The sequence below is a fragment of the Hyposmocoma kahamanoa genome, unplaced genomic scaffold, assembly GCF_003589595.1.
Source record: "Hyposmocoma kahamanoa isolate Upper Pololo Valley unplaced genomic scaffold, ASM358959v1 87, whole genome shotgun sequence".
Classification (NCBI taxonomy): Eukaryota; Metazoa; Arthropoda; class Insecta; order Lepidoptera; family Cosmopterigidae; genus Hyposmocoma; species Hyposmocoma kahamanoa.
Window position 1 is genome coordinate 6243913 of NW_020654422.1, and position 27073 is coordinate 6270985.

The 27073-nt window shown below is 35.4% G+C and overlaps 1 protein-coding gene across 1 annotated transcript in view; it reads left to right on the top strand.

The window, feature by feature from the left end:
• The window catches only part of LOC113235322 (transmembrane and TPR repeat-containing protein 1-like), a 136074-nt gene extending 111600 nt beyond the window's left edge, over positions 1-24474 (top strand). Inside the window, exons 3-14 of the mRNA XM_026470983.1 lie at positions 2312-2385; positions 11566-11697; positions 13659-13835; positions 15423-15612; positions 18831-18952; positions 19170-19334; positions 19427-19540; positions 20754-20897; positions 21583-21806; positions 21923-22073; positions 22929-23052; positions 24133-24474. Coding sequence (XP_026326768.1) covers positions 2312-2385; positions 11566-11697; positions 13659-13835; positions 15423-15612; positions 18831-18952; positions 19170-19334; positions 19427-19540; positions 20754-20897; positions 21583-21806; positions 21923-22073; positions 22929-23052; positions 24133-24474 — 1959 coding nt within the window. The remainder of the gene's footprint in view (positions 1-2311; positions 2386-11565; positions 11698-13658; positions 13836-15422; positions 15613-18830; positions 18953-19169; positions 19335-19426; positions 19541-20753; positions 20898-21582; positions 21807-21922; positions 22074-22928; positions 23053-24132) is intronic.
• The last annotated feature ends 2599 nt before the right edge of the window (positions 24475-27073 follow it).

Here is a 27073-nt window from a genome sequence, read left to right on the forward strand (position 1 = left end):
GCCCGCCATCTTGGATGTAGAAATGAGTGCCATATTCGTCATGAGCACCCCCAAGTACCTCGAAAATGATACCCATATTGCATTTATTTCAAAACTCGTGTCCGCCATCTTGGATTTAGAAATGAGTGCCATATTCGTAATGAGCATCCCCAAATACCTCGAAAAGGATACCCATATAGCATATTTTGAAAAATCGTGTCCGCCATCTTGGATTTACAAATAAGTGCTATATTCGTTTTTCATCGACAAAACCGAGCATATCTGTAGGCACCTGATCGACAATGTCGGGCAAATCTGTAGGCACCTTTAACTTAATGATGAGTTAAGCAAGATACAATTTCCCCACTTTTGAGGGAAATGTTATTCCATGGCATCATTATTTGTATATTTGTGTGCGTGCCGACGAGCGTAGTTACAAGTTCCTTACGCCTACATGAATTTGGTTTTTGCCTCACTTGTGACAGTTCGTTTGATATGAAACTATCATTCTATGCGTTATTATTCTAAGTTTGTAAGTCAATGCATCAGAAAGTCATATTTTAATAACTTTTCAATTTTCTGTTTAACTAAATATTTTTTGTTACAAGAAACGAAAGTAAAACTTATAACCCTGCAATATGGTCGCTTCTTTTTTGGAAAACTAAATAAATAACTCCAACTCGTCGTCGCTCAGCAACTAACCACTAGATGGCAGCACATTGATGGATATTTCATTATAATATCAAAACGTCGTAACTTGCAATAATAGGTGTTGATGGTATTGAACTTTCAACGATGTACTGATAGGCCAACAGGCTAAAGTTTAAATTATTTTAACAATCCAGAATTTGTTATTTCTTTTTAAATTTGAAACTACGACCAATCAGTATCAAGATTTTGCAGTGTTTCAAATTAAGAATATGTGAGTTTTGACGACATCGGTTCTGATAGTAATCGAGGGTTACGACCATTGTTTTTTTTTCTTCCGTGTGAATCAAAGCCAACATAGTTGCTGTACACTGTTGAGGAGTTCCTCGCACCTATCTGCCATAACATTTTATTTTCATTAGAATTACATTATGTGCCAAGTTTTAAGGAAATCGGTTTACGGAAAATGGGTAAAATTCAGTAAATCGGATTCATCCCCCAATTTGCTACCCTTGGAAGTGGAATATTTTTTCATGTTTAAATGGGACCACTACTGACCCTTTCGTATAAAAAAAGAATCAGGAAATCGGTTCACAAATGTCGGAGTAATCGCGTAACATACACACATAAAAAGTACAGACAAATTGCCTCCTCCTTTATGAAGCCGGTTAAAATTTCATTCCATTGATTCTGAATCAAGTTATTTATCGTCAACAGATTCATTAAATCATTTATTTCTTTTTAATGGATTATAAAGACGTTACAAGAATGTATTTAGTCACTGTGATGCCTTGCGGCTTACAAAGTTTTCATAAATTGATTTTTTTATTTTTTAATAAATTGAAATAAAGTAACTAATAAATTTTAAGAAAATAACGCTGTACTCACGTTTCCAACTTTCCTGCTGGATTGCCACCAAAATTAGCCAGAAATAATTTAATTAATATCGGTTAAAAGAAATGAGTATGAAATGTATTTCGATCAATACCTACATATATTCAAACTTAGTTAATAATCAGCAAAAGTATTTGACGTTATTGACAAAACAAAATTTGCTTATTCGAGCACCTATGTTACTCAATAACTTTAGTTAATAAATAATAAACTTAGTTATTACGAACACGAAGCCAAATACTGTCCGTAACTCAAAATTGTGGTATTGAGAATACACGATTTGAAAGTTAAAAAAAATATATATTCTCGTTTATAAATGGATAACTAATTATTGTGTATAAATAAAAATAATCACAACATTTGCAGTAAGAAGATCCATTCAATATTTTTTTTATAATTTGCAAAATTTTGTTTTCTCAATTCCACAATTTTGAGTTACGACAGCGTTTGGTTTCATGGGCGCTGTGTTAATAAATAACTTTAGTTAATAAATAATAAGCTAGTTATTACTTCCTGCTTTGAGACACCACAAGACATTATACTGTAAATAGTAACTTTGGTGTCGAGCGGTTGGCGCTACTTATAATTAATTTAGTGCAAAATGGTAACAGTAATTGTAAAATCGCATTTAATTTATAGGAATGGTTGATTTGGTTGTCAATAGAAGAGATGCCTTTAATGTAACTATAATTTGTATTTTATGCGCTATTTGAAAATATACCATTAGAAACCTTAATGAAATACGATATTTGAACTTGTCTTCTAATATAAATTATTTCCATCTTTACAGGTAGCGGGAGTAGTCGGTAGAGCAGACGTGCTGGCCTGCGTGTTCTTCCTCTCATCACTGCTCCTCTACCACGGGTATGAATATATAATTTAAAAAAGTTATACTGTGATAAGGCCACATCTGCAAAATGACAACTTTTCAGTAGAGACATTTAAAGATTCTATGAGCTAAATTAATCGATAACTTTTGTGCTCAAATAGGAGTTACAATATTTCACATATACATTTGTATAACTGCCTCCGTGGCCGAACGGTTACCATGCTGTACTGCCAAGCAGAGGTCCTGGGTTCGATGCCCGGGCCAGGAGGACTATGTGTATGGCCTACATTTATTTCTCTCGTATGAATGCATGTGAATTTTCTACTCTTTGGGGTAATTTTTCTCCCAGAAGGAGTGCGAGGGGGTAAAAATGATGTAGGGGAATTATAGTCGGACGGGTTTGGTGAGTATGAAGAGGTACAGTAATCTTCAGAAAGTGCTCCGCATCAGGTAGGACCCCAGCTGCCCGGCCAAAATATACATCCTGGCTCAAAGTCTCCAAACAAATATTTATCCACAACCTGGGCAATTTCTACAGGGAGGAGAAAAAATTCTAAATTCGAAAAACAAAATGGCCGCCATACAAATTTCGGGGGGCTGTACCTCTTAAACTATTGGAGATAAGTAGATCGTGTTCAAACTAATATTATGGAGAGCGATAGGATCTAACTGTCTGTCAAAATATTTTTTTCAAAATGGCCGATTCGACATTGCGGCCCGGCAAAAAGGTGAATATAAAATTTCAGCCGGATCGGATCCGGCTGATATTTTATATTCTTCCATGTTTGGGAGCCCATAATACGAATTTGTGGTCAAATTCTAGATTCCGCCATTTTCCAATATGGCCGCCATACATTTTCAACAGTCCACTATGTTCTGAAGTCTACATCTCTGCGAGTATTGGGAGATAGATGAGAGGCGCTCAAACAAATGTCGTGCAGAATAGTACAGAATAGTAGCCAATTGCAGGTAAAAAAAATTTTCAAAATGGCAGACTCAAAATGGCGAACCGAAATAAAAGTGCTCCGATCCGACTGAAATTTGACAACAGATCGTGTATGGAGGTTCATAGTATGTATCTGCGAGCGAAATTTGGATCCCGCCATTTTCCAAGATGGCCGCCATACAAGTGAATTTTCGGTTTTTTGACCAGCATTTTTCTCCCAGTTTATAAGAGTAATGTATGCGAATAATCTTCTTTACTCTAGAATACATGGTGTAAAGGGATTTGGCATGGTGTTTTATGACCGGCCGCCTGCCTAACGTCGACCCTCCTTGGGAATACTCGGTTTAATTTTGGTCAGAATGTATGCGAATAATCGTTGGGTGGATTTGGTGAGTATCAGAAAGTACCAACATCTTCGAAAAGTGCTCCACGTCAGGCAGAATCCCAGCTGCACGGGCGAAGTATATATTGGCCCCGAGGTCTCCAAACAAATGTTGCTCCACACCCTGTGCAATATTTACAGCGAGTAAAAAAACAAAATTCGCAAAACAAAATGGCCGCCACTCCCACTCAAAGTCAAACAAAGAGAATTCTCTATTGAAGTTCAACTTCCAATTTCTCATCAGATATAAAGAAAGCCCTCGCGGACCGTTTTGGCGGCCCGGCGCAACGCGCGCCATCTAGTTATTATTGTATAATACACAAAACGAATACCAACAAAAATTCCTTCGATCCGGCTGGATTGGAACCAGTATCTTCAGCAAACTGTGCCTGACGCTCTCCCAACTTAGCTACACAATGAACTTACAAACTGTACCTTACAAATTTTTCTGTGTCATTGTTGCAGATCCTTGTTTTTGGTTTTTAACAATATTAGTAAGGAGTTAACTTTGAGCAAAACACACTATTGACCGAGTGCTAATCTTGGTAGGAATCGGATCTGAAACAATTTGTCCACAGCGCTTTTAAAAGCTGATCAACTGAAATGTTTTTTCAACATTATAACTACTGCCACTTTACTTATTACTGCCGCCAAGCAGTAATGTGAGCATTACTGCGTTCCAGTTTTGAAGAGTAAGGGTGCTAGTGAATTTACAGGCACATGGGACTTGTCAACATATGTTCCAGAGTGGCGGGCACAGTAGGAGTACCCCTCAGAATGTTGAGATTTAAAGCTCTGAGTGGCGTTGCAGGTGTTGTAGACAGACGTGTCGCTATCCACTAGACGCACGACTTGTTTGTCCCGTCTCTTAGTATCATAAAAAAGTCGAATATAGTTATATAGATGCTCATCCTAATGTACTATAATTATATTTTATATCACTATCACACACGTCAAACGTCGCAGTCCATACGTGTAAAAATAAGGTCTGTGTTTATGAGTCTTTTGTAACCTGAACATAAATAAAAATGAAAACATATATATAAATAGCATTACAATACATTATCAAATCTGCGCAGTTCCACGTCATAACATTCCAATTGTCGTGCAAACGAAGCCTTTAGCAACCTAATATTACCTAATGACCAATCTAGTTCTACTGAATAATTACTTGTGGGAATACGCAGCTGCGTTAGACCTCAACTCCTACAATATACATACCTACTTACATTGTACAGGATATTTCAAAAGTGTAATTTAATTAACGGGTGCTTTTTATTCGTTAATAAATTCAACTTCGTTGAAGATTTTTTAAATATTTAAAGCGGTTATACACGGCGACTTTTAGCAGCGATGCAAACGCGACGCAAATGCGATGCAAACGCTATACAGCAGCGATGCAGTCGCCAATCGTCTACCTTTACATACGCGCGCGTGATTTTAATTACAAACGCGCGATTGCATCGCTACACTTTGAATTTATAGGCGTTTATTTATTATGCAATCGCCTATAAATCGCAAGTATAGCGATGCAATCGCGCATTTCACGAACACGCGTTTACATCGCTGCTAAAAGACTCTTAGAATTATATTTATTGAGATTATTTGTGAAATAACTCCGCCAGTTTTGTTTCAAAAGTCAGGCAAAGATCTATAACAAAATCACATAGGAGAATTTCGACGACTCGTAACAGGACCCGTGGCTCAGACGGTTAGAGCAATCCTACGGTGCAACATGCACGTGGGTTCAAGTCCCACCAGGTCGACGAAATTTTCGAGTCGAATACAAAATATTCATAATAGTATTTAGAATTATTTTAAGTCGTGAGAACCTAAGTGGTTTGACCGTCGTCTCTCAAACAAAGGCCGTAAGTTCGAATCCGGGCTCGCACCTCTAAGTTTCTTGGAATTTACGTGCGAAATTTAATTTGAAATTTACCATGAGCTTTTCGGTGAAAGAAAATATCGTGATAAAACCTGCCGGTAGAACGGACAACCTGTGAAGTCACCAACTCGCGACGATAGTCCAAACTCTCGCCCGAAAGGAGACCCATGCCCAGCAGTGGGACGTATACATTTTTGACGAATTGATGTTGAAAATTATTTTGCCGTACAAATTTCTTAGAAAATTTTTAGCTGTTACATTGTCGGTTGCTAAATTCATCGCAAAAAACAATTTAGTATCACATTTATATGTAGAAATATTTAAAAAACCCTCTCGTGAAAAAGAATTATTTTTGTTGCTTACATTAAGTAAAGGCTCGACAAACTCTACCCCTATAATAATAAGCTCCTAAACTGACCCTTTTACAACAACCTGTATATGTACTTACAACTCCATAATGTAGGCATATCTTTCAAAGTAAATGTGTCTACTACGTGTAACGCAGGCTGATATCCCCAATATCTCACAGAGACAGTGATCGATTCCAGTAACAGCACCCGTACATCCCGGACACGCAACTTTTAATTTAAACCATTTGTCACTTGCCTAGAACCAGCTCCGCCGTCGGATAGGCAACCAGTTATAAGGAACCTTACATTCGTAATCTTACACTATCATGCGTAGTCTGATTCTTCTTGCCTAAATAAAAACTCATTTTTCATCTCATTTTCATTATATTTTTTATGAAAGTTACATGGAAATGTTATCATTGTTATCAAATATAGAAGGACAAACGTAACTGTATTATTGGTATGGCATGCCTAGGCCGGCTTTTCATTACTCACGTCCTAAAAAATTTAAGTCTGTTTTCAATTAAACTTAGACTGCTTCCAGACAAGAGTATGGACTCGCTCAAGGGCGCGAAGGCGATATTTTTGCAAGCAGTTATGTCTAAATGGAAGCTCAAATGTTACTTGTAGCTTGTCACCGTATTCAGAACATTTATGATTACAAATGGTGACTTTACTTTTTATTAAAGAATTAAAAATATCACTACCGAAATCCTCTATTTTTATTTGTCAACAGATTCAAGTCTGTAATCCGTATACGTTGAAATTTCCGATAAAATCTAAATAAAAATTCCATTGCAAGACAAATATTGTAAGAGTTAAAAGAATAATTAGAAAAAAAAAGAATTGTGAAAAAAATCTTTTGGGAAAAATTTCACTAGTTGTGTTTTGTGTTACCATTATGATGATTAAGCCCTCAAGTAACCGTTACCTTTTGTCGTTACGGAAAAAATCAAGTTATTTCACCAAAAAAAATCATATAATCCTTTTAAGCATTTCAATTCAAGTTTTCGATTCATGGGCTATTTTTCATTTTGACTGCAGCTGACGCTTGCAGTAGAAGTCTCTTCTCCACGCAGTTGATCACGCATGCAGTATATCTGTTAGCAGCCTAAGCTAGGACTTAAGCAAGCTTATTGGAAGCCGAGTGCTTGCGCTCTAGCTGTAAGTGACTAAATAAAATTATCTGGTTGAAAAGTAAAAAAGTAGTAAAGTATCTTTCGCACGGGTTCACAAATTTTGAAATGGTTATTTTACGTCTCTTCATTGTTTCGTTGGACTCTTCCAGAAAAGGACTTTAATATCGCACCCTGAATATAAAAAGCGACCAAATTCTAATAGTACTATTTGAGGAATTGTTTAAAAAAAAAATTACGCAGGAAATAAAACTAATATTTTTTTTATATAAAATGGAATTTTGTCATACTCGCCACAAGCCTGATACGAGTAGCATATTTCATTAGTACCATGTACGTTATTATTTTTTTATACGAGTATATTTATTATTGAAGGCTGACATATGCCTCGACGAATTAAGCCAATTGCTACTCGCGTATCTTAGGACAAATTCATTATCGTTCAACAATATTCATATCATGCACACTGCAACATTTTTTTATTAATGCGTTAGATAATAATACTTCATCAAACCTTACTTAATAAAATGTATTATTTCACATGACAAATTTTATTCTCATTAACATTTGCAAATGCAAAGCAAATATGTATTTCATAATTTGACTTGTCTCATTCAAAATGTACGTCGCGATCCATAATTCAACGGTGGCCAGCAGCCATATTGCTTCTATATCCCTTCCTGATCCTTAGATCTTGTCCTAGCAAGATGTCGCTCCTTCGACAAGTTCAATTACGCGACCGCACGAATACTTCAGCTCCTCGCTCGCAACTTGCTCACCTCATAACTTGTTCGGTACTTTGTTTTGCCCTTACTTAAAGTCGGACTGGCCTTTTTGTAACATAGATGAACGCGAACTTGTTTAACCTAGTTAGTGAACTCCGCCAGTTTTACACGAGAATCCCGTTCCGCGGGATCATGAAAGCAACTTAATTACGTTGTTGTCTGCAGGCATCATCGCCGTACTCATCACGGTATCTAATAAAACAAGAATTCTTAAAATTAAATTATGAAATACTTTTAAACTTAAGTACGTTGGTAATGAGACAGTGAAAATGTTGAACATAATACATACTATATACTTTAATAGCAGTAGAGCTCCTTGTGAAAGAGTCCGTCCGTCTGAGGTGATGGGCGCAGTGGCAGTGCCCCTCAGATCTTTGCGATTTAAAGCTCCGAGTGGCACTGCAACTGTTATGGACAGGCGTGTAGCTTACCATCAGAAGCATGGCTTGTTCGTCGCGTCACTTGATATTATAAAAAAAATGTTGGCAAGACTTACTTCCTGAAAGTACCTAAGTACGATAATGTCGGAATAAAACGTTGAAGGCACGTTGAAACTGATCTCATATATTTGGGTTGAAACGCCATTAATCCGTACGTCCGATTGTCGGTCCGTCACCGGAGCTAAAAATAAAGGAATACTGACCCATATCAAATAAAAGGCCAAAGAGGTACTTTACCCACACGTCCTCGTTGCTGCGACCGTTTAACACTTACCGTTAACCCTTGTTTAAAAACGTATTTCAAACATTTTCGGGAAGCTTTTAGCTGAGAGGAAGCGAGGCTTTTAGGATAAGGGCGATGGAAATCAGTCAAACGTCACACGAGATCCTAGGATTCTAACCTATCTACAATTTGGGCTTTACGTGCATCACCACGCTCAATGAACTGAACTGAAAAAAAAGCCTTATAACGTCAGCGAAATCAAAGACAGAATTAACTGCTTACTAGCAAAACTAAATAACAAAGAAAACAACTCTTTGTATGTACATACCTAAATATACTAGCAATTTATAAAGAAAGAAAAAACGCTCCCGGTAACAGAAGATTTAAAGCTTCCATTGGAAAAAAGATAAGAGTATTAATAAGAAAAGTAATATCGGGAATTGAAGGCGCGTGGGTAATGATTATGCAATCACATTCTAAATCAAGCAAACGCCATAAATAACCGGGGGTGTAATCAATAGGATACTACGCCTTCCGAACGTTGTGGAATATTCGAGATTTTAAAAGTCGTAGAGATAACTGAGCTCCCTGAAGAACGTAAAAAGGAAATATCGGGGCCGATTCACTGCACATGAATAAAATTTTTGTCGGGATGTACCTAATAGTAATAACTATAGGTAATAATAATAATAAATAGTAGTAATAATAGATGTCTGTGGTCGAGTTACTTACACATAGGTTTTCATGGTGTGTTTCTGAGGTGCCGGGATCTATCTCCGTCCTGGTCAATATGGAAACTTAACTTTTCTATTACTACTACTTTTCCATTACAGAACAAGCTCCATCGGCGATCAACCCTCCTGCAGACATGCCCGGCCCACTGCCACTTAAACTTACTTACTGATTTTGCGTTCTATGTCAGTCACTTTAGTTCTCTGATGTATGACCTCGTTAGGGATTCGGTCCATCAGAAAAACTCCAAGCATAGCTTGTTTTATCGCACGCAGAGCGACCTTGAGTTTGTAGATGAGGCCTGTTGTTAATGTCCACACCTCGACTGCGTAGGACATAACTGGTAGAACGCACTGGTTAAATGCCTTCGTTTTCAGGCTTTGTGGGATTGACGACCTGAAGATGTGACTAAGCTTCCCAAATGCCGCCCAGCCCAAACGAAATATGAATATTTGTATAACGTTACTAATTTGATTTAGTTAAGTCCAATTGCTACGTTAATTATTCGTACCAAGAATGAAGACTTAACTTTTACTCTACGAACTTATAATAAAAGCAGATGAAATAAGTAAAGCCATGATTGACATCGTTTAGTGTCGCTAGGATGTCGCCATGAAATTACTTATTGTGTTATGCAAATGTACTCGCTACAAATCTGTCGGCTGTTTTCACAGTGTAATAAATTGCGTCGGCACAGAAAAGACTATCTCTGATTCATATTCCAAAATTTTACGGGTTTTGTAAGCTTGCGATTTTTTAATACGGTTTAGGCAGTTTTTTTTATATCCTTTGTTAAGTAATGAACTCAATTATTATTGCAAAGGACACTGACAGTTATGGACAAGGATCTTCTTAATTGGAGGATTGTCTGATGAAAAGGAACCTTCATTAATTCGTTTAACAGAGGAGCAAAATTCTAGTTAAAAACGATTTTCAGCTTTTTTTAAATGCTTTGAATTACTAAAACGCCTCAAAATATACGTTTAAATTAGAGAGAGTTTACAATGTATGTATTTCTTATATGCAATCACCGGTACATTTCAATAACGTAGAAATAGTAATGTCAGTAATCTTAAGTGTTTGTAATTATGAATAAAGTATCCAATGTATTAGTATCATTTAACATTGACTTAGTACCTTACTCAACATTTATTGCAAAATCGAACATAAACAAAATGCACTTTTTACATTTTGTGAAAAAGAAACGGTTGAAAATTAAAAAATGTAACGTTTACAATAGATTGAATTAAAAAAGTTTATTAAATAAATATGTTTTTCAATTAATGTTAACGAAATTTGCAAGAACGCAAAATCAACTACGAAGCGCTCAATAAATCTGTATTAGTAGGAAATGAAAACAAATTATTGAAAAAAAATGACAAACAATTATTTTTTTATTTCCAAATTAGCCTTAAAAATATGTAAGAGTCAAAGAATGAAAAATGAAAAGCCTGAATTAAAGAACCGTAAGTGCCAAATAGTAATTTTTAAAACAGAGCGTTTCTAAGAGATTCAGGGTCTTAATTTAAAACAATCGGTCAATTAAAATATGTTAAATGAAAAACAAACGACGATACGACTTAATGTCTTTTACCATTGCGTGTTTTTTACTATTCTAATTCTAAAGCACCGTTTGTAAAAACATCTAAATCCCAAAACATTGACTTTTTAAGTCCTTTATCTCTCTCCTACAGAAACAAAAAAGTAAAAACCAGAAAATCTTTTGAGAGACACTACATTATTTTGGAATTTTTATTAGTGTCCCATTAAATGTGCCGATGTGTGTATATAATTCAAATTATTTCACTGTGCGTTATTTAATGATTTGTACATACTTATGTAATTAAAGCCCAGTAAAACCATTGCGTCTAGACTATAGTTTCCCAAAGTGGTCCACACCAGCGCCCCCCAGAAAGCGCTGTCCTAGGGCGATAGGGACCTCGGAAGCAATTGGGGGGCGTAGATATTATCCAGGGAGTGCCACCGTATGTGAAAAAAACTGCATTGTCTGTATAAACTACACTACATTGCATATAATTAGGTTTCCTTGTGATTTTTTGTGTCAAGTTAACATAAAAAACACTTCAATTATTTTTGTGGTAGTGGTCGGCGTTGAAATTTTTTTATCTTGCCTAAGTGGGCGGTGAGCTAAATAGTTTGAGAGCCTATGGTTTAGACCTTATTTAAGTTAGCTATCGGTCCACGGTAGCGCATGGCGACAAGTTACACGATGTTTGTCCACTATTTCGATCCCACATTAATGGCGGTTCAAAGTAAAAATGTCTTATATCATCACGAATCAAAATGATATTATATCGCCATAATCTTGATTCTAGGAGTTCCGGGCGTCAGCGCGTGTGGGCGAGTGTGGTCTTGGCGGCGCTCAGTATGCTGGCAAAGGAGACAGGCCTCACAGCTTTGCTGTTCAATATCGCCTTTGATCTCTATCGCTGCTGGACTGGATCCAGGTATATATGATTTACAACTTTTTTATACTTACAATTACTAACACCGTAAACAAACATTTATAAAAAAAACCAACCAATTTGGACATATTTATCCTTTTGTAGAACCTAAACACTGCTTCAACATCAACGTTAAATTAAAACTCTTGGACGATTTGTCAGCTGTACTTCAGTATATCATTTGATCACTTGTCCAAAGTAATATAAGTCCTAAGTTCTGCAAAAAAAAGGTTCTGCAAAAAATATTATAATTGCGAAATTAACTCTTTCTGTCTGTCCGTCTGTTACATTTTCACACCTAATCCGCCGAACCAAACAAAAATAAATCTTATAAGGGATGAAATAAAAGTTTGTATGGAGAACCAAAAAACTATGAAAATTAATATAATCCCTATACAGTGAGTACTCGAAGAACTTGTTCTAAGCAGAAGAAATCGCGGCCACCAGTTATTATAGAATATATTCAAAGTTATTACAAAAAGTAAAGTAGATAGTTCCTATTCGAAATAGTAAAACTGACAAAAAGTTTCCGATGTCAGGGCTTGATGGCACGTTTCACAAAAAGTTAATTTGTGTCCGATTTACCTATAGATTTATTATATACCAAGAAAATTTATGGAGTCACCAGTATGTATTAACTCAAATTTTCTTTTTTTATGGCTTAGGTTCATGTTTTTTGACCATACCATTATACAAAATAATTTCCTCTGAACTTTCGTCACGTCACAAACCCTCGGCACCATTCAGCTTCTATTAACTCTGTTTAAAACTTCTGTAGTTTACATCTTATTCAATTTATGTAAAACATAACCTCAAAAACTCCCAACTGGAATTCCAGACTTCTCAGAATAGTAAACCCAAAACCAAATTTGTTCAAGAATTTAAACTCTATACTTTCACATATTTTTCTTAAGTTTCTTAAACACACGCATACAAAATATGTCAACAAAACTTTATATGGGAGTTCGCCATTGTTCTTTATTATTATGTAGGTGTATATTTCAATCATATTCACATTTAAATTTTAATAAATTCATTGTATAATAAATAATAAGTCTGCACGACTTTCTTTATACACTACGGCTAGAGCTGGAAGAGATCTCTTCAAGAGACAAGCTCACCTTTTTGTACCGGATTATTTTTAAAACACTAACAACCTCACTGGATTATATTACTAACATCATAAACAACAACTTTTGTAGGTACCGTGAGTTTTTCACAACATAATATATTTACCAATAATATAATTTTAAAAAATGAAACTATTTTTCCGGATTTAAATCGCGTGTATTTGTTTTTTTTTTAAACAAACCAACGTTTTGGGCCCCTTACAGGTCCCATGATCACGATTGACACGATTGACCATGGGACCTGTAAAGGGCCCGAAACGTTGGTTTGCTTGAAAAAAAAACGCGATTTAAATCAAGAACAATAATTTCATTTCCTATGTGTAACAATCGCGAAAACCTAAGAATTCGATATAAACTTTTAAGTTTTTATTTTAGGTACTATCTGACACTTTTTAGATCTGTATCTGGTAGTAAGTTCAAACCTGCAAGTCCCCCTAACGACGACCCCTACCCGCGCTTTTTGCACGGAGTTTTACCGTTTAGAGCGATCTACTTCAATTTTATTATTTTTGTGTGAAAGTAAAATGTAATGAAATATTAAAGGTCGTGGAACAAAAGTAATTGTTCCCTATGATGTTAGTAATATAGGCCTACGAAGTTGTTAGTTTTTTGCAAATAATTCTGTTTAAATGTCCTTTGTAACATGTATTTTTAATGTGTTTTCTTTGTGCAATCTCAAAATTTAGTTAGGTCGTTGATGAACCATGGGAAGATTTGGGCTTTTGGGGATTTAGTGTTTGTCGGGATATATCCTTACTTCAGTTATGAAAGTTTTATGTTTTTTTACATATATGTTAAAGATTCTTATCTACCTAGGTCGCCATCAAATTTCAGAACGTCAACTGGAGTGAAGTGGCGATGGAAAAACGACTGTGTGTGTGGGCCTGTAAGCCGCGCTTTGTTAGCACTGGCGATGCTAGTGGGTATCCGGCTGGCATTACTACATGGCTCGTTACCCGCCTTCTCACCGCAAGACAACCCACCGGCCTTTCACCAATCCTTCGTTGTAAGGTACAAAAAGAATTTGAACATGTAAATATGAGTTGATATAAGTACCTAGGCCATACCTATTGAATTTGGTTTTCTGGTAAATAGGACGAGATATTATGTTTTTAACGTATTTTTTCAAAGTATATGTCCTCACCAGTTAAATCATGCGGTATCCATCCAGTGCAAAGTTGCCGAATCTTCAGATGCACATTCAATATCTTTCGCACCTGGCTCATTCCAATACCTTTATACAGTACGAATTGGCTGACAACTTTTTTGTCAATTTCAATCAGTTGTCGTACGGGATCAATTAAATTCGACAACCCCAGCCGCCAGCCGACCTTCACGTACATCGTCAAGGAGGTGATCACGCCCACTTCTAAATAAAATCACGAATAGACAGACCTACGACATCAGGCTTCATCACCAAATGCCAATTGAAGTCGCTGGCAAGTCTCTTGTCGACTCTCAACATAAGCCATTTCGAAAGTCGTAAAAAATCATGAACTGGAATATTTCACGACTGAAATTCATTGCAATAGCGACTCAAAGTTTTCAAAACGACGTTACAATGAAAAAGAAAACAAATGACAGTCTTATAATGTAAAACGTAACCAGAGTAGTTTCGAGAGCAGGTAGAGACTTCCTGTTACAAAATTCGAATTTGTTTTTTTTTTAGTTTTTTTATAAGTGACCAGTTCCAAAAACTTACAGTATGCCCCACGTATGATTTCTTAGTGAACCTTTTTCAGTTTATTAGCATTTTAAAGTAGTTAACATTCTTACACCAGCGTCATAGTACATTTACGCAAATGATAATAATATTAATTTGTCTGTCACTATCTTTCACAAAAATAAATCAGTATTTTTTTTGTGAAAAATAATGACATCACATTAATACAACGCATAAAAATAAACTAGCTATTTTTGACAATCGTTTCCACAGTCACAAATTCACTTAAGGGGTATTTACATTGTATACGTTTATGACGAGATGATACTCAAAATTTTCCATTCACGAAGTTTAAAACTAAAGGGAAACAAAAATTTTATACTAAAGTATATCATGTAGCTTCTGCGTACTTGGATGACAAAAATCGGTGATAGTGACTCGTTTAGCTCTTGCAGGTAATGTCAATTGATATTTGAAAATAAACTGTAAAATGTTAAATGTGTACGATGTTTATTTACAAATAGCAACCCCTAGAGTTTTTTGCTCCTTCTTTTCAAAGGTATCTGCCTAATTACGAATGAGTAGTAATTTGCTTATCCATTAAATAAAGATTATATATTATGTCAATATAAAGATTATGTGTATTCTGAATAAATTCAAGATACTAAACAAAGTCACATTATTATCGAAGTTTGTTGTCCATCAAAGAGAGAGTATGTGGTATTTAAACTGTAAAATAAAATCATTTTTTGATTTTGCATATATTTTGAGTCAACACACTTTTATTCGAATATCGCCTCCAGAGCATTATGTAGCTAGTAGTAAAGATCTGTCAATATGTGTCATAGCTTCATATACAGCCGTCCATATATTAATCGTGCATTAAAAAGTACGTAAGTAAAATCTAGTTTTACATAACTGTCTCTTGTTTCTAGGTTAATGACATTCTGCTACTTAGCAGCATTTAACTGGTGGCTACTACTGTGCCCATGGTCTCTGTCGCACGACTGGCAGATGGGTTCGGTGCCCCTCGTTACCAGCGGCTGGGACCCTCGGAACCTACTCACTGGAGCAGCGCTGATAGCTCTTCTTGCATTGATTTATAGATGCATTTTAGATCTTGAGGTAAACAAATTTAATCCTTCTAATTCGTATTTTGTTGATGCAGTTAGAAAGTATGTTAAAGTAACTTCTAGGTGTCAGCTATGGTAGGTACCTAAGTGTACAATACATTGTTAGTTCTTGTTATTCTTCTATTTAAACTATAGTCTGTCTTTTGGAAGACGGAGTAAAACGACATTTGCGGGGTTGCTAGCGTTCATAAAATTTTAAATAGTCATGAAGTTGTTGTCGACAGTTTATCGATAGATTGTGAAAAAAATATGTCAAACACATCTGAATTTTGAATGATTGTAATGATTACTGATTACGTTATTGCCTTCTTCATTCTTATTTTGACAGTTGAGTTTGAGTTTTGACAGTTTAACTAGAACAAGCAGATTTTAGTAATTATATTGAATTAAAATGAAAAATTTTACAATATGTCTCCTCTTTGTATTTTTAATATTCTATATGCAGCGTATGTATGTATGAACTTACAAAAATTGACAATTCAAATGATTCTGATACAGGTTCAGATCAGGTTAGATCGATGATGATTCAAATTAAATAAATTCTATTTATTGCATAAGCATGGTCTACATTCAGTCGTTAGTCGATAGAATATTTATAGACTGCAATCACTAGCTGCATGCTTTTGCACTATGAACTGTCATTTTACTCGTCTTCAATAAAGACAGACTCTAAGGTAAATACATAATTATAGCGCAGACTAATAATTTTAGATATAAATTTACCAACTTACGACCTTTTCTTTCTTAATTTAAAGCAATAGTTGAGTAAAATAATATGTACGTGCATAAGATTTGTCTAGATTATATGGGATAAAAAATGTGCTTTAGCTGACGCTGCACCATAAATAAATCTAAATCACACATGCCTGATATACGTCTGTTACACTCTGTAGCCTAAATGGAAATGAAAAAATGCGACAAATTAAGAAATATACATAGTATCACAAAAAATCATTCGTTACTGTACCACACACTTTGTTTTATTGATACTACACAAAAATGTTCAACATTTCAAGTAAATTCCAAAGTTTGACTACAAAAAGCGTGAACTCTAATTACATGCCTCCTGAATCGCGGTGTTGATTTGTATTTTGAAATTCTATTTTGAAAATAGAATTAAACTAACATTCACGACACCCATCTAATCCCACGCATTTACTAAAATTCTGGATTAATTATTTATATTTTCGAAGAAAGATGTCAGGTTTTTGAGTGTTAAGTATTTTACATACAGTTCTGTCAATCGTATATAAATGTACAGTCCGGAGCACTCACGACCCTATCATAATAAGAAATCGTTGAATTAGACCTATACCCGAAGGAACTGTGTTGACATAATGTAATAAGCAATAAAAATGCCTAAAATATCGTGTTTATAACCAATTCATTGTATATTTATCTGCATATTTCCTCTATTTACGTACCTAGGTATGCTTATAATGAAATATGCCTACATATGAAAAGTACACATCCTTATTTCTCAATAAGGATGCTTACTTTTCTTTTTTTTATTCTCTAAAGACAAATTTTTGTTCCTGTGTTTCTAGGTACTCCCACACATGTGGATAAAACCCGCGTAAAAAAAGACGAACGAAGTGAGTCAATGTAAAAAAAAAAAACATTATCGTCTATTTATATAGATAACAAAGGAACTATTTTTTGGATCTGAATCGCTTACATTTGTTTTTTTTCCAACGAACCAATGTTTCGTGCTATTTACAAGTCCCATAGTCACTGCTAGCTGACAGGTTTGAAAAACGACTTGTTCATCCCGTCACTCAATATTATGAAAAAAAAAAAGAAAAAAAAACAAATATAGGTTCTATTTAGATTCGAAAAAATACTTTCGTTTCCTATACGTATAAGGCTTACTAGGACTATATTAAATGAATGAAATTGGGTTTCCACATCAAGTTGTAACGTTCGCCTTTGTCTGTGGCTATGCTAATACGTTGGGTAAATCTGCCAGTTCTTGAGTCTCATAGTTGAGGCATATTTTGTTAAGATATCATTTAAGAGAAAAAATAAATAGGGTACCCACGGTCTTAGAGTTTCAACTCTGAAGATTGTAAATAAGTAGTCGTAGTCAAGGTCCTCAAACTTTATTTATGCCTCTTTTTCTAAGTTCACATAATGTCCAAATTTCCTATAAAAATATTATGTTAACATTAATATTATAAATTTGAATTGTAACTCTTTATAATTTACTCATCGTAATCGGAAATCTGAGTACCTATAATAAAACTGCAACAAAACACTATTTTTACTAACGTTATTACGTTTAGTTAAATTCTATTATTAGCTCTGTTTTGCGTTCTCAGGCAGTCTTTTTGTTTTAGCTCGCCTAACTTTTGAAAAACTTCTTCGATTTCTTTGAGCCACTCGGTTTCCCTATAAATAAACATATTAAATAATATTACTATCTGCTGAAAGGCTAGTGGAAATTAAAAAAATATTGTAAGAGATCAAAGTTATTGTCGTTCTAACCAACGAAATCTTATACTTCACGCAAATACTCTTGTGTTGCTTGAAAACAGTTCCCCTCCCTTTTATTTCTCTTTAATATTAATCATAATAACTAAAAGGAAACTTTCGCCCAACTCTTATTTCTGTTCTCTCAATATTATTGATAAAAAAATCTTAGCAAACTATAATAATATAATGGGGCAGCGATATAAATATTGGAGTGGTCATCAGCTAATTTTAAGATTAAAAAACTCAATCTCATCTTTCGTTAGCCAGACTCTAGTAAAACATAGTTTGGGTAACAAAGGGTAACCAAATTCTCTTCAACATAAAGTTATTTATTGCTTACTTGATGCCGGGTGTGCAACAAATGATACAATTCTCCAAAGTAGCAGAATTCCCATAAGCTCGTTCCAATTACGTCGCGACTCTGGATGCAACCACTAATACGGTCAAGAATAGGTACCGTTTTCTAGCTGTGTATTCTAAGTTTGTACCTTCTAGAATGCTGTTCCCAACATGGAATCAATACAAGAATAGTAAGTACTAAGGTATGTAGGTAGGTTAACGATGTGTTTGCGTGGCGTAGTCACTTCTCTAGGAAAAAGAAATTAACATTGCGAATCAGAAATGCATAAAAATTAGTCAATGCTATCTAGCGGTGTGCGATGAAACGTTATTCATGTGATTGTCAATTAAGCTATTTTATTACATTACTTATTTATTAAGTTACTTCATTTACAGCCACAACGACACACGCCCGCAGTAGTGGGGCTTCTTTTGCTAGTGATCCCGTACCTGCCAGCTTCCAATTTACTCGTCACTGTCGGGTTCGTCGTTGCCGAAAGAGTGCTGTACATACCCAGGTGAAAATTATACAAAGTTATATAATCCTATCAATGGGTGCGATGTGTCGAAATTCCTTGTTGAAAATTGTGACAGGCATTTACAGAGAGGTCGATATTTGTAGTTTGAAAAAGTGACTGAATGTACACTGTCTTGATGACTCCAAGTCCTCTTTTCAATGTTTTTATATTTAGAGACATTAAAGAATCCGAACTTAAGAATTCGCCATTTTTCCAGTGTGGGATCAGTCCTACTGACGGTATATGGAGTGCAGCTTATCTGGCGACGTTTCGTTGGAGGACGGCGGCTACTAGTGCTAAGTGTAGCCCTGCTCGTGGCCACCGACGCTGCGCGTACGCTCCTGAGGAACAAAGACTGGCATACTAGAGAAACTCTGCTTAGGTACCTATCTAGCTCGTCGTTATGTATAAGCAACGTGGTAATTCAGACATGCTGCCTGAAGAGTATTTTGACGATTGTAATTTTCATTCCAGAGCGGACCTGACAGTGATGCCACACAATGCGAAGCTGCATTACAATTTTGCCAACTTCCTAAAAGACACCGAACAGCAAGAAAGCGCCATCAAACACTACCAAGAAGCACTAAGGTAAGTGTTTAATCAACCCTTACGGGTAAACACCTAATATTTACATATTTATGATGACGCAACGTCTCTCTAAATTCTGCCCTACCATATCTAACATAAGGTAAATTTAAATCAAATTGTGTGATAATTAATTACTTTAATTTTAAAAATCTACAATTAATCGTATTTATTCACGATTTGCACAAATTTTCATGATTTTTTTATGAAAATTCACAGAGATATACTTAGCATAAGGTTGTGGTCATAATAAATTTGGTCTAAGATATCAACAATTCACGCGCTGCAGCACATGAAATTAATATTACTTCATACCGACCTCATTGGTTACTCAATGATGTACCTACTAGGTACATGAGATGGGTATATCGACCAACAAAACATCGATTATTGACATCGATTTTTTATAACAAAACAATCTACGTACCGATAAATCGTGGCTTAAAAAATCGATTAATCGACAAAATGTAAATATTTCAATTGATCGCATTACTTCATATTTTATTCATGATTTTTTTTATTCATTAATTTTTCTTCATCTCTTACGGTTTACAAACCCCGCTACTTTGTTTACCTGATTTCTAAAGTTAAAAAAAAGTAGGTATAGAGAGGACTAGACAATACTCCTTTAAGTCTAAGCTAATAGTACCAGGGTAATAACCTCGAAAACACAGGTGGCAGCTCAGGCGGCATGCATAGGAACCTCGTAACATAACCCTCATTTCCCATCTTATTTCAAATCACACAAATTACAACAATATAGTGGTATAGTACAGTATTAATTATGAATTTTTCAAAGGCAGTGGACACAAAATTTATGATTAGCTTAGGTAAACCATCTTTCTAGTGCCACGGTATTGCGCGCAAGTCTAATTTTTCAAAAATCGACTAAATAAAATGAACATTTGCATTTAAAAGTGGTACTTTTTTCCAAATTTTAACATGTTTATAAAATATTTTTATGAAATAGTTTAATTTTTTTTAGCAAAAATCGATATGAAATCATCGATTATCCGATTAATCGAACCAGATGACATCGATTAAAAAAACATCGGTTATTCCACAAAAACATCGTATATTCCCATTAATCGATTAATCGATACCCATCCCTAGTACCTACCATTCCGGCCACCCATATACAGCATTATGGAGATGCCCTCGGCAGTGCGATTAAAAAGGCGCAATTATATGTTCATCTTAATTTGTACATTTCCAGGTTGTGGCCCAGCTACGCCAGTGCGCACAATAACCTAGGCACCCTGGTGGTCTCCACTGGCAAGGCCGAACACCACTTCCTACAAGCGCTCAAATACAATAGGGATCACGTTAATGCTCATTACAACCTCGCCAAATTGTACCGGTTAGTGCCTAATCGTTTTCTCATCAATAATTATACTTAATAACAAATAAAATAAACATTTAATACACAATTAACTTGATTTCATGCATTATTAACATAGAAATGACGACTTTCTGGACGTAATCGCCATCAACAGTAAGTTTGGAATACGGCCGTGTTTGTTAAAAAATATTCTCAAACACTATCTCATGCTATTTAAGTATGTGTCCTGAGCAAGTTTATCTTGCATTACTTAGTCGTAAAAATAGTTTATGTTTCATAGTGTGTACGTAGCCAGTCTGAAAAACTCATATCTTGTCTGCATACTGCATATACTCTGCAAGATTTATAATCTCAGCGCGGGAACAAAAGCAAATCTCAGAAAGTAACAGTCGTTATCCATTACTTTCTTATTCATTGTAATCTTAAGCATTGACGTCAATTGGCCTGCGTTAATATGCTCAATCACATGTCGTAAATGTGTACCCTGAGTAAAGCTTACCAACTTCTCGAGTCAATGACTGATACCCAACACTTTTGTTTATTCCAATTTTTATCAGTTCACAAATATCACAGACGTCGGCAAGTGCCTGCTTGATAATGATCAACAAACATAAATGTTCTAGAAACAAACGTTTACATAAGCAAATGTACAATTTTCTAAATCTCATTTAGCCATTTTAATCACGCTCGGCCTCTTTTGCAGTAAGAAGAACCGCATGGCGGAGTCCATGCGCATGTTGGAGCGCTGCATCGCGCTTGAGCCGCGGTTCGTGCAGGCGTATCTGGAGCTGCTGTTTCAGGTACGCCTGCGCGAACAAGATATGACGTCCGAAGAAGACAAGCGCTGGATATTTCACAAGTTGCTGGATCTCGAACCGAACAACTGGGAACACTATCTGCTGTACGGTAGCTGGCTCAAGAACAGGGGTGAGTTCTCCTTAATTATACCTTGATATTACCTAATGCACTTACAGAGCGCATTCTGTCCGTTTAACATAATATAACTAAATATTAAGTTATAATTATATTTCGTATTGCAACAGGTCTACTACCCCTGACATTAGAACAGGTGACGATAGCATTGCGGCTCTCGTTTGCGGGCGAGGTGAAAGGGCGGGCGCCCTCCGTCCGGGCCGCGTGTCTCGCACTGAGGGCGAAGGGGCAGAGGGCTCGGATACAGCAGTTACTCACTCGGTGAAAATCAATATGAATAAGCCATATAAAAGTTATATTAAATAGACAGATCTATGTGTAAGTCATAATAAACGAGAACTATGTACATTGTGTGGGTGACAGGTAACTGGAATATAGTGTGAACTTCTAATCTGTATATTTAACTTTATAATTTATAATTAACGTTTGTCGCTATCTGCCCATCAAGAACCACTAAGCGTCATCCTTTAAATCGTAGTTTTATTTAAATTTAATTTCAACAAAAGTAAACACCATACCTGCCTAAAGTTAAAAAACAAACTTCTCAAGGTTGTATTTGTTAACATATTGCAGAAAATGTCTTCTATAAGACCATAATTCCTTTCTCCTTTTATCTGGTCTGATACTAATTGTCAGTCTTCCCTTACTTAGTTTGATTTTTGCACCTATGTTTTTTTAATAAGTATCTCCCAAAGTGTTAACTCTCATTTTGTCGGTGTTTTGAAGAAAGGGCTTAAGTTCCATTTCGTAGATTTTTCAAGGAAGCATATTTTAGGTTCTAACAATTGTTTTAAAATATTTACGTTTTATTTTAAAATTCAATTTTAAAACCTAAACCAGAATTAAAACCTAAATTCAATTTTATAACACGACGTAAATATTTTAAAACAGTCGTTAGAATATAAAATATGCTCCACTGAAAAATCTACAAAATGTTGCGTACGCCCTTTATACAAAACACCGACGATATTATGCTCTATAATGTTCATCAGAATCTTCTATCAATTTGATTCCTAATAATTTCGTCAATCCATAAGAAAAATTTTCCATTCTTTTCTAACACAAATGTTATAAGAATATGTGCGATGATGATCATATCATATTCGCACATTCCAGATGGCACGCAGTGCGCGATGACGGACAGCCGTTCATGCGGCGACTACTGGCGGCGCGTGCGTGGCGCCTACGCACCGAACTCGAAGGTCGCGCCGCGCGTTATGATCGGACTGTAGTGCACTCGGTAAACTTTTACTTAGCCTAATGTAGCTCCACCATCCACATAGCTGTAGTGGTTTCATACAAAAGCCAAAATGGCTGTCTACACTCAAGTCCTATGCATGTTTACTACATAGAAGGCAGGCAGAAAAGTTTCGTGAAATGTGTCAATCCACTGAATATTGATCCCAGGTACAACCTTTGGCGCGAAAGAGTGCCATCTACCTTTATTCCTCCTTCTGAGGATGTACCTCCCGTACAAAGATTGCCCTGGCCGATCTAGAGGTTTTTAAATAGACTTCGGACTTAGGTGGGCCGGATGAAGAAGAATTTGTTATTACTAGGATTGTTAAATAATAATAGTAATAATAATAACGCACAAACTAATAACCGCGGGGTTATTAGTTTGTGCGCACCCATGGACACACACATATGTAGACGACCACAAATTACATCCAAACTGACTAAAGAAATAAATGTAGGCCATACAAATCGATAACTACAATGAACACTGCGCCAACTTTATTTTTTGGTAATTTTCTGTTATTTTTGTAAACAGCCATATTTATTTATTAATATGCTCTCCGAAATTTGCGAGAAAGAAATAAAAAAACAAAAAACAAAATTCGAAAAAAAAACAAATTTTGTGAAAAAAAAATTAAGTAACCAAAAACACAATTAAAACAGAACACGTCCAAAAATTAAGTTAGGGTAGTGTTCATTGGAGGTATCGAAATATTTCTCCGGGCCCGGGAATCGAACCCGGGACCTCTGCGTGGCAGTCCAGCATGGTAACCGTTCGGCCACGGTAGCAGTCAAGCCGAAGGCACCGTTCAGCTGCACACCGTTTCACAGCTTGGCTACGCAACCTCGCACCGCCTAGCTACCCCGCACAGCATTGGTGGAATCGCAGCCTAGAAGAATAAGACATGTTTTTGAGAATTATTCTCAAACATAATAGCTTTGTAAATTTTTACTTATTGCCCCATAAGCAAATCATAATTCCGATTATCAAAAGTGAGTTTGTCTATATTTACTATTTTATATTGACTGTTATCATACTTATCTAATAAGTAGGTGTCTAATGTTAAATGCTTGGTTGCAGATGACATCGACGTGCCTCCACCATAGTCATTTAGAAATCGCTGCTGATGCCTACAAACATCAAAGTAACAACGAAATCGAGTCTAGGACTTTTCAGTACAAAAGTGTTGTGTGCAGTGGCTCAGCAGCCAAGAGTGTTGTCGACAAAATAACAACGAACAGTTGCCAAAAACCCAATGAATACACCAAAAAGAGCGTGTCAATACCCGCACACTACAAACCTACGCATAACAAATCTGAAACTGGGCATAAACAAAAAAGTTGTCCATTACATAAAAAGAAGAAAATAAAAGATGAAACATTCGCTCCTTTTGTCTCAGACCATTTGATAAAGACTTACTAAAGAATTAAACTATAAAAGTAACTTACTATAACATCTACCATGTTTTGTTCAAATTCAACATTTTCTGATAGAGCTCTTACGTTAAGTATGCAATTTTAAAATGTGATAAAATAAATATAATATCCTACGCAGCGTATCAGCATGTGAGTAAAGTGTGTTGAACCACTCCGAATAATAAATAATTACAATAAAATAGTGTGACGCGGATGATCTACACAGGAGTCCGCGACAGACAATAAAATGTATTATTCCTTTACACATTGCCTATGCAGCACATTCAGTGCGACGGAGGTGCGGAAAGCCATACATAGAGTTGTATGATTTTCCGCAAAATTTGGAACAGTGAAAATTTTTCAGAAAAATTTCTAAACCTGAAAAAATATAATTCGAAGGCTCTTATCATGTTCTACGTTCAGATATTATATATATATAATATAATATATTATATATATATATATATATATATATCTCTCTCTCTTTTAAAGTTTTATTTAGCATGAATTATAAAATAAAATTGTTTAAACATAGCTAAATGTAGTTTTTTACATCCTGGTTGGCTTATTTTCACAAGTTCTCCTAAGAATTCAGTATCTTCAACTTTTGACAGGTGTGACTGTCAATTGTGGAAAAATATTCAGAAAAATATATATTTTTCTGAATTTTTTAAAAATATTAATTTTTCAATATATAAATTGTTCATTTGGATCACTTCGTCCTCCATCACCATCCATTACTTCATCCGCTCATCCGCTCGCGGACAGTCCGCGTTGCACTGAGGCCCTTAAACCAATAGAAAGCGGTTTCAAGTTCTACAGCCAACAGATAAATGTAACAAAGGAAGTATTTTTTAAATTGTGTGCCATATTACGTGTATAATTAATTGTACATACTATAGGTATATGCTAGATAGGTAAACAATGGCTTTTCAAAAAGAAAACAATCCATCTACTGTACGCGAATAATTTATTTAACTTTTGTCAAATCTCAAGTTAAGACGAATATTATTTTTGGTAAATAAAAATACATTTTGAGTTTGTAAATAATCTTGATGTAAATTTAAGAATCAAAATATATATAAGTAATAAATGTAACAAAAGTGACCGCACCCGTTGCTTTAGATGTACTTATTTGTTACAACCACAAAGAATAAAAAGACCGGTAGTGTTTCCAATGATGCGTTTTATTTTTTTTTGTACTATCTATGTTGACCTATTGTCTATTGTTTTATTTTCTTCTTTTCAGTTAAAAGTGTGGCAAGTACCGCAGCATATCACCTTATTTGTTCCGCTCAGAGCTTTACTAGAATGATGAAATATTTATTACCCATTATCTGTTAATTACATTGAGTAACTTCTGATAAAAACTTGCTGTGTTAAGTAATTAGTTAGGCGTTATTGTAAAACATTGATACAATGCCTGTTATGGCTGTAACAGTTAATAAATTCTTATTGAGTTTTATTCACAATTTGTTTGCTAATGCAAAGTGCACAAAGAGATAATTTCGTAAGCAACGTAAACGAAAAATTGTTGTGGTAATTTCAAACACTTTCGATAAAGATTTGACGAATATGTAAGCATATATAACGTGCGTTTTTTTGTACCTGTAACCCATTTTACAATAGTCCCAACCTGATCGAAATCACGAATTTCAGATGCCATGCAATAAAGTACAAAGTCATTAGTCTTTCATCTGATTGGGTAAAATCATTTAACAGAAAAGATTTCGAAGTGTTTTGTTGTGCGAATCTAAGTCCATATTTAGTACAGGGAATTCCCCAGTTTGAGACCAGGCAATAGGTATGGTTGTCTAGCACATAATAATTAAGTATTTTATTATTAGTTACAAGGTTCATTGTGTGTTTTTTTGCACCTACAACCCACTTTACAATAGTCCCATCCTGATCGAAATCACGAAATTTCAAGTGCAATGCAATAAAGTACCAAAGCGATTAGTCATTCATCTAATTTGGTAAAATCATTTAACAGAAAAGATTTCGAAGTGTTTAGTCGTGCGAATCTAAGTTCGTATTTTGCAACGCTCGCTCCTCAACAGTGCCTACGGTAATGAGCGATGCCGCTTGCAGTAATCAATGAAAAAAGTGCAAAGGTAGTCGTCTGTTGGATTTAATTGAGGCGCAACTTCTCTCATGTAACGAATCTGTGATCGTAACTTTTTAATTTCGATATTGGTCAGAATTTGTCTACGTGAACTTGAAGTTTTGGCATAAGTAGGTAGGTCTTATTACTAAATCAGTAATGCATAGATTCCTATCAAAAAATAATATTGGTTGATGCAGAATTGTAATACAGTGACTTCAGAAATCAAATTATTTTTCCGGATCTAAATCGTATAGTTTTGTTATGATATCAAGCGACAGAACGAACAAGTCGTGCGCATGGTGGTAAGCGACACACCTATCCACGACAGTTACAGTGCCATACATTGATAAATCTCATGTGCCTGCTATTTCACCAGAACCACTAACATTCAAAATCGCATAGCAGCACTGCTCACATTACTGCTTAGGAGCAGAAATAGGTACGGCGGCAATATTTTCCTGGACGAACTCTTTCACAAAAAGCTCTACTACAACTACTC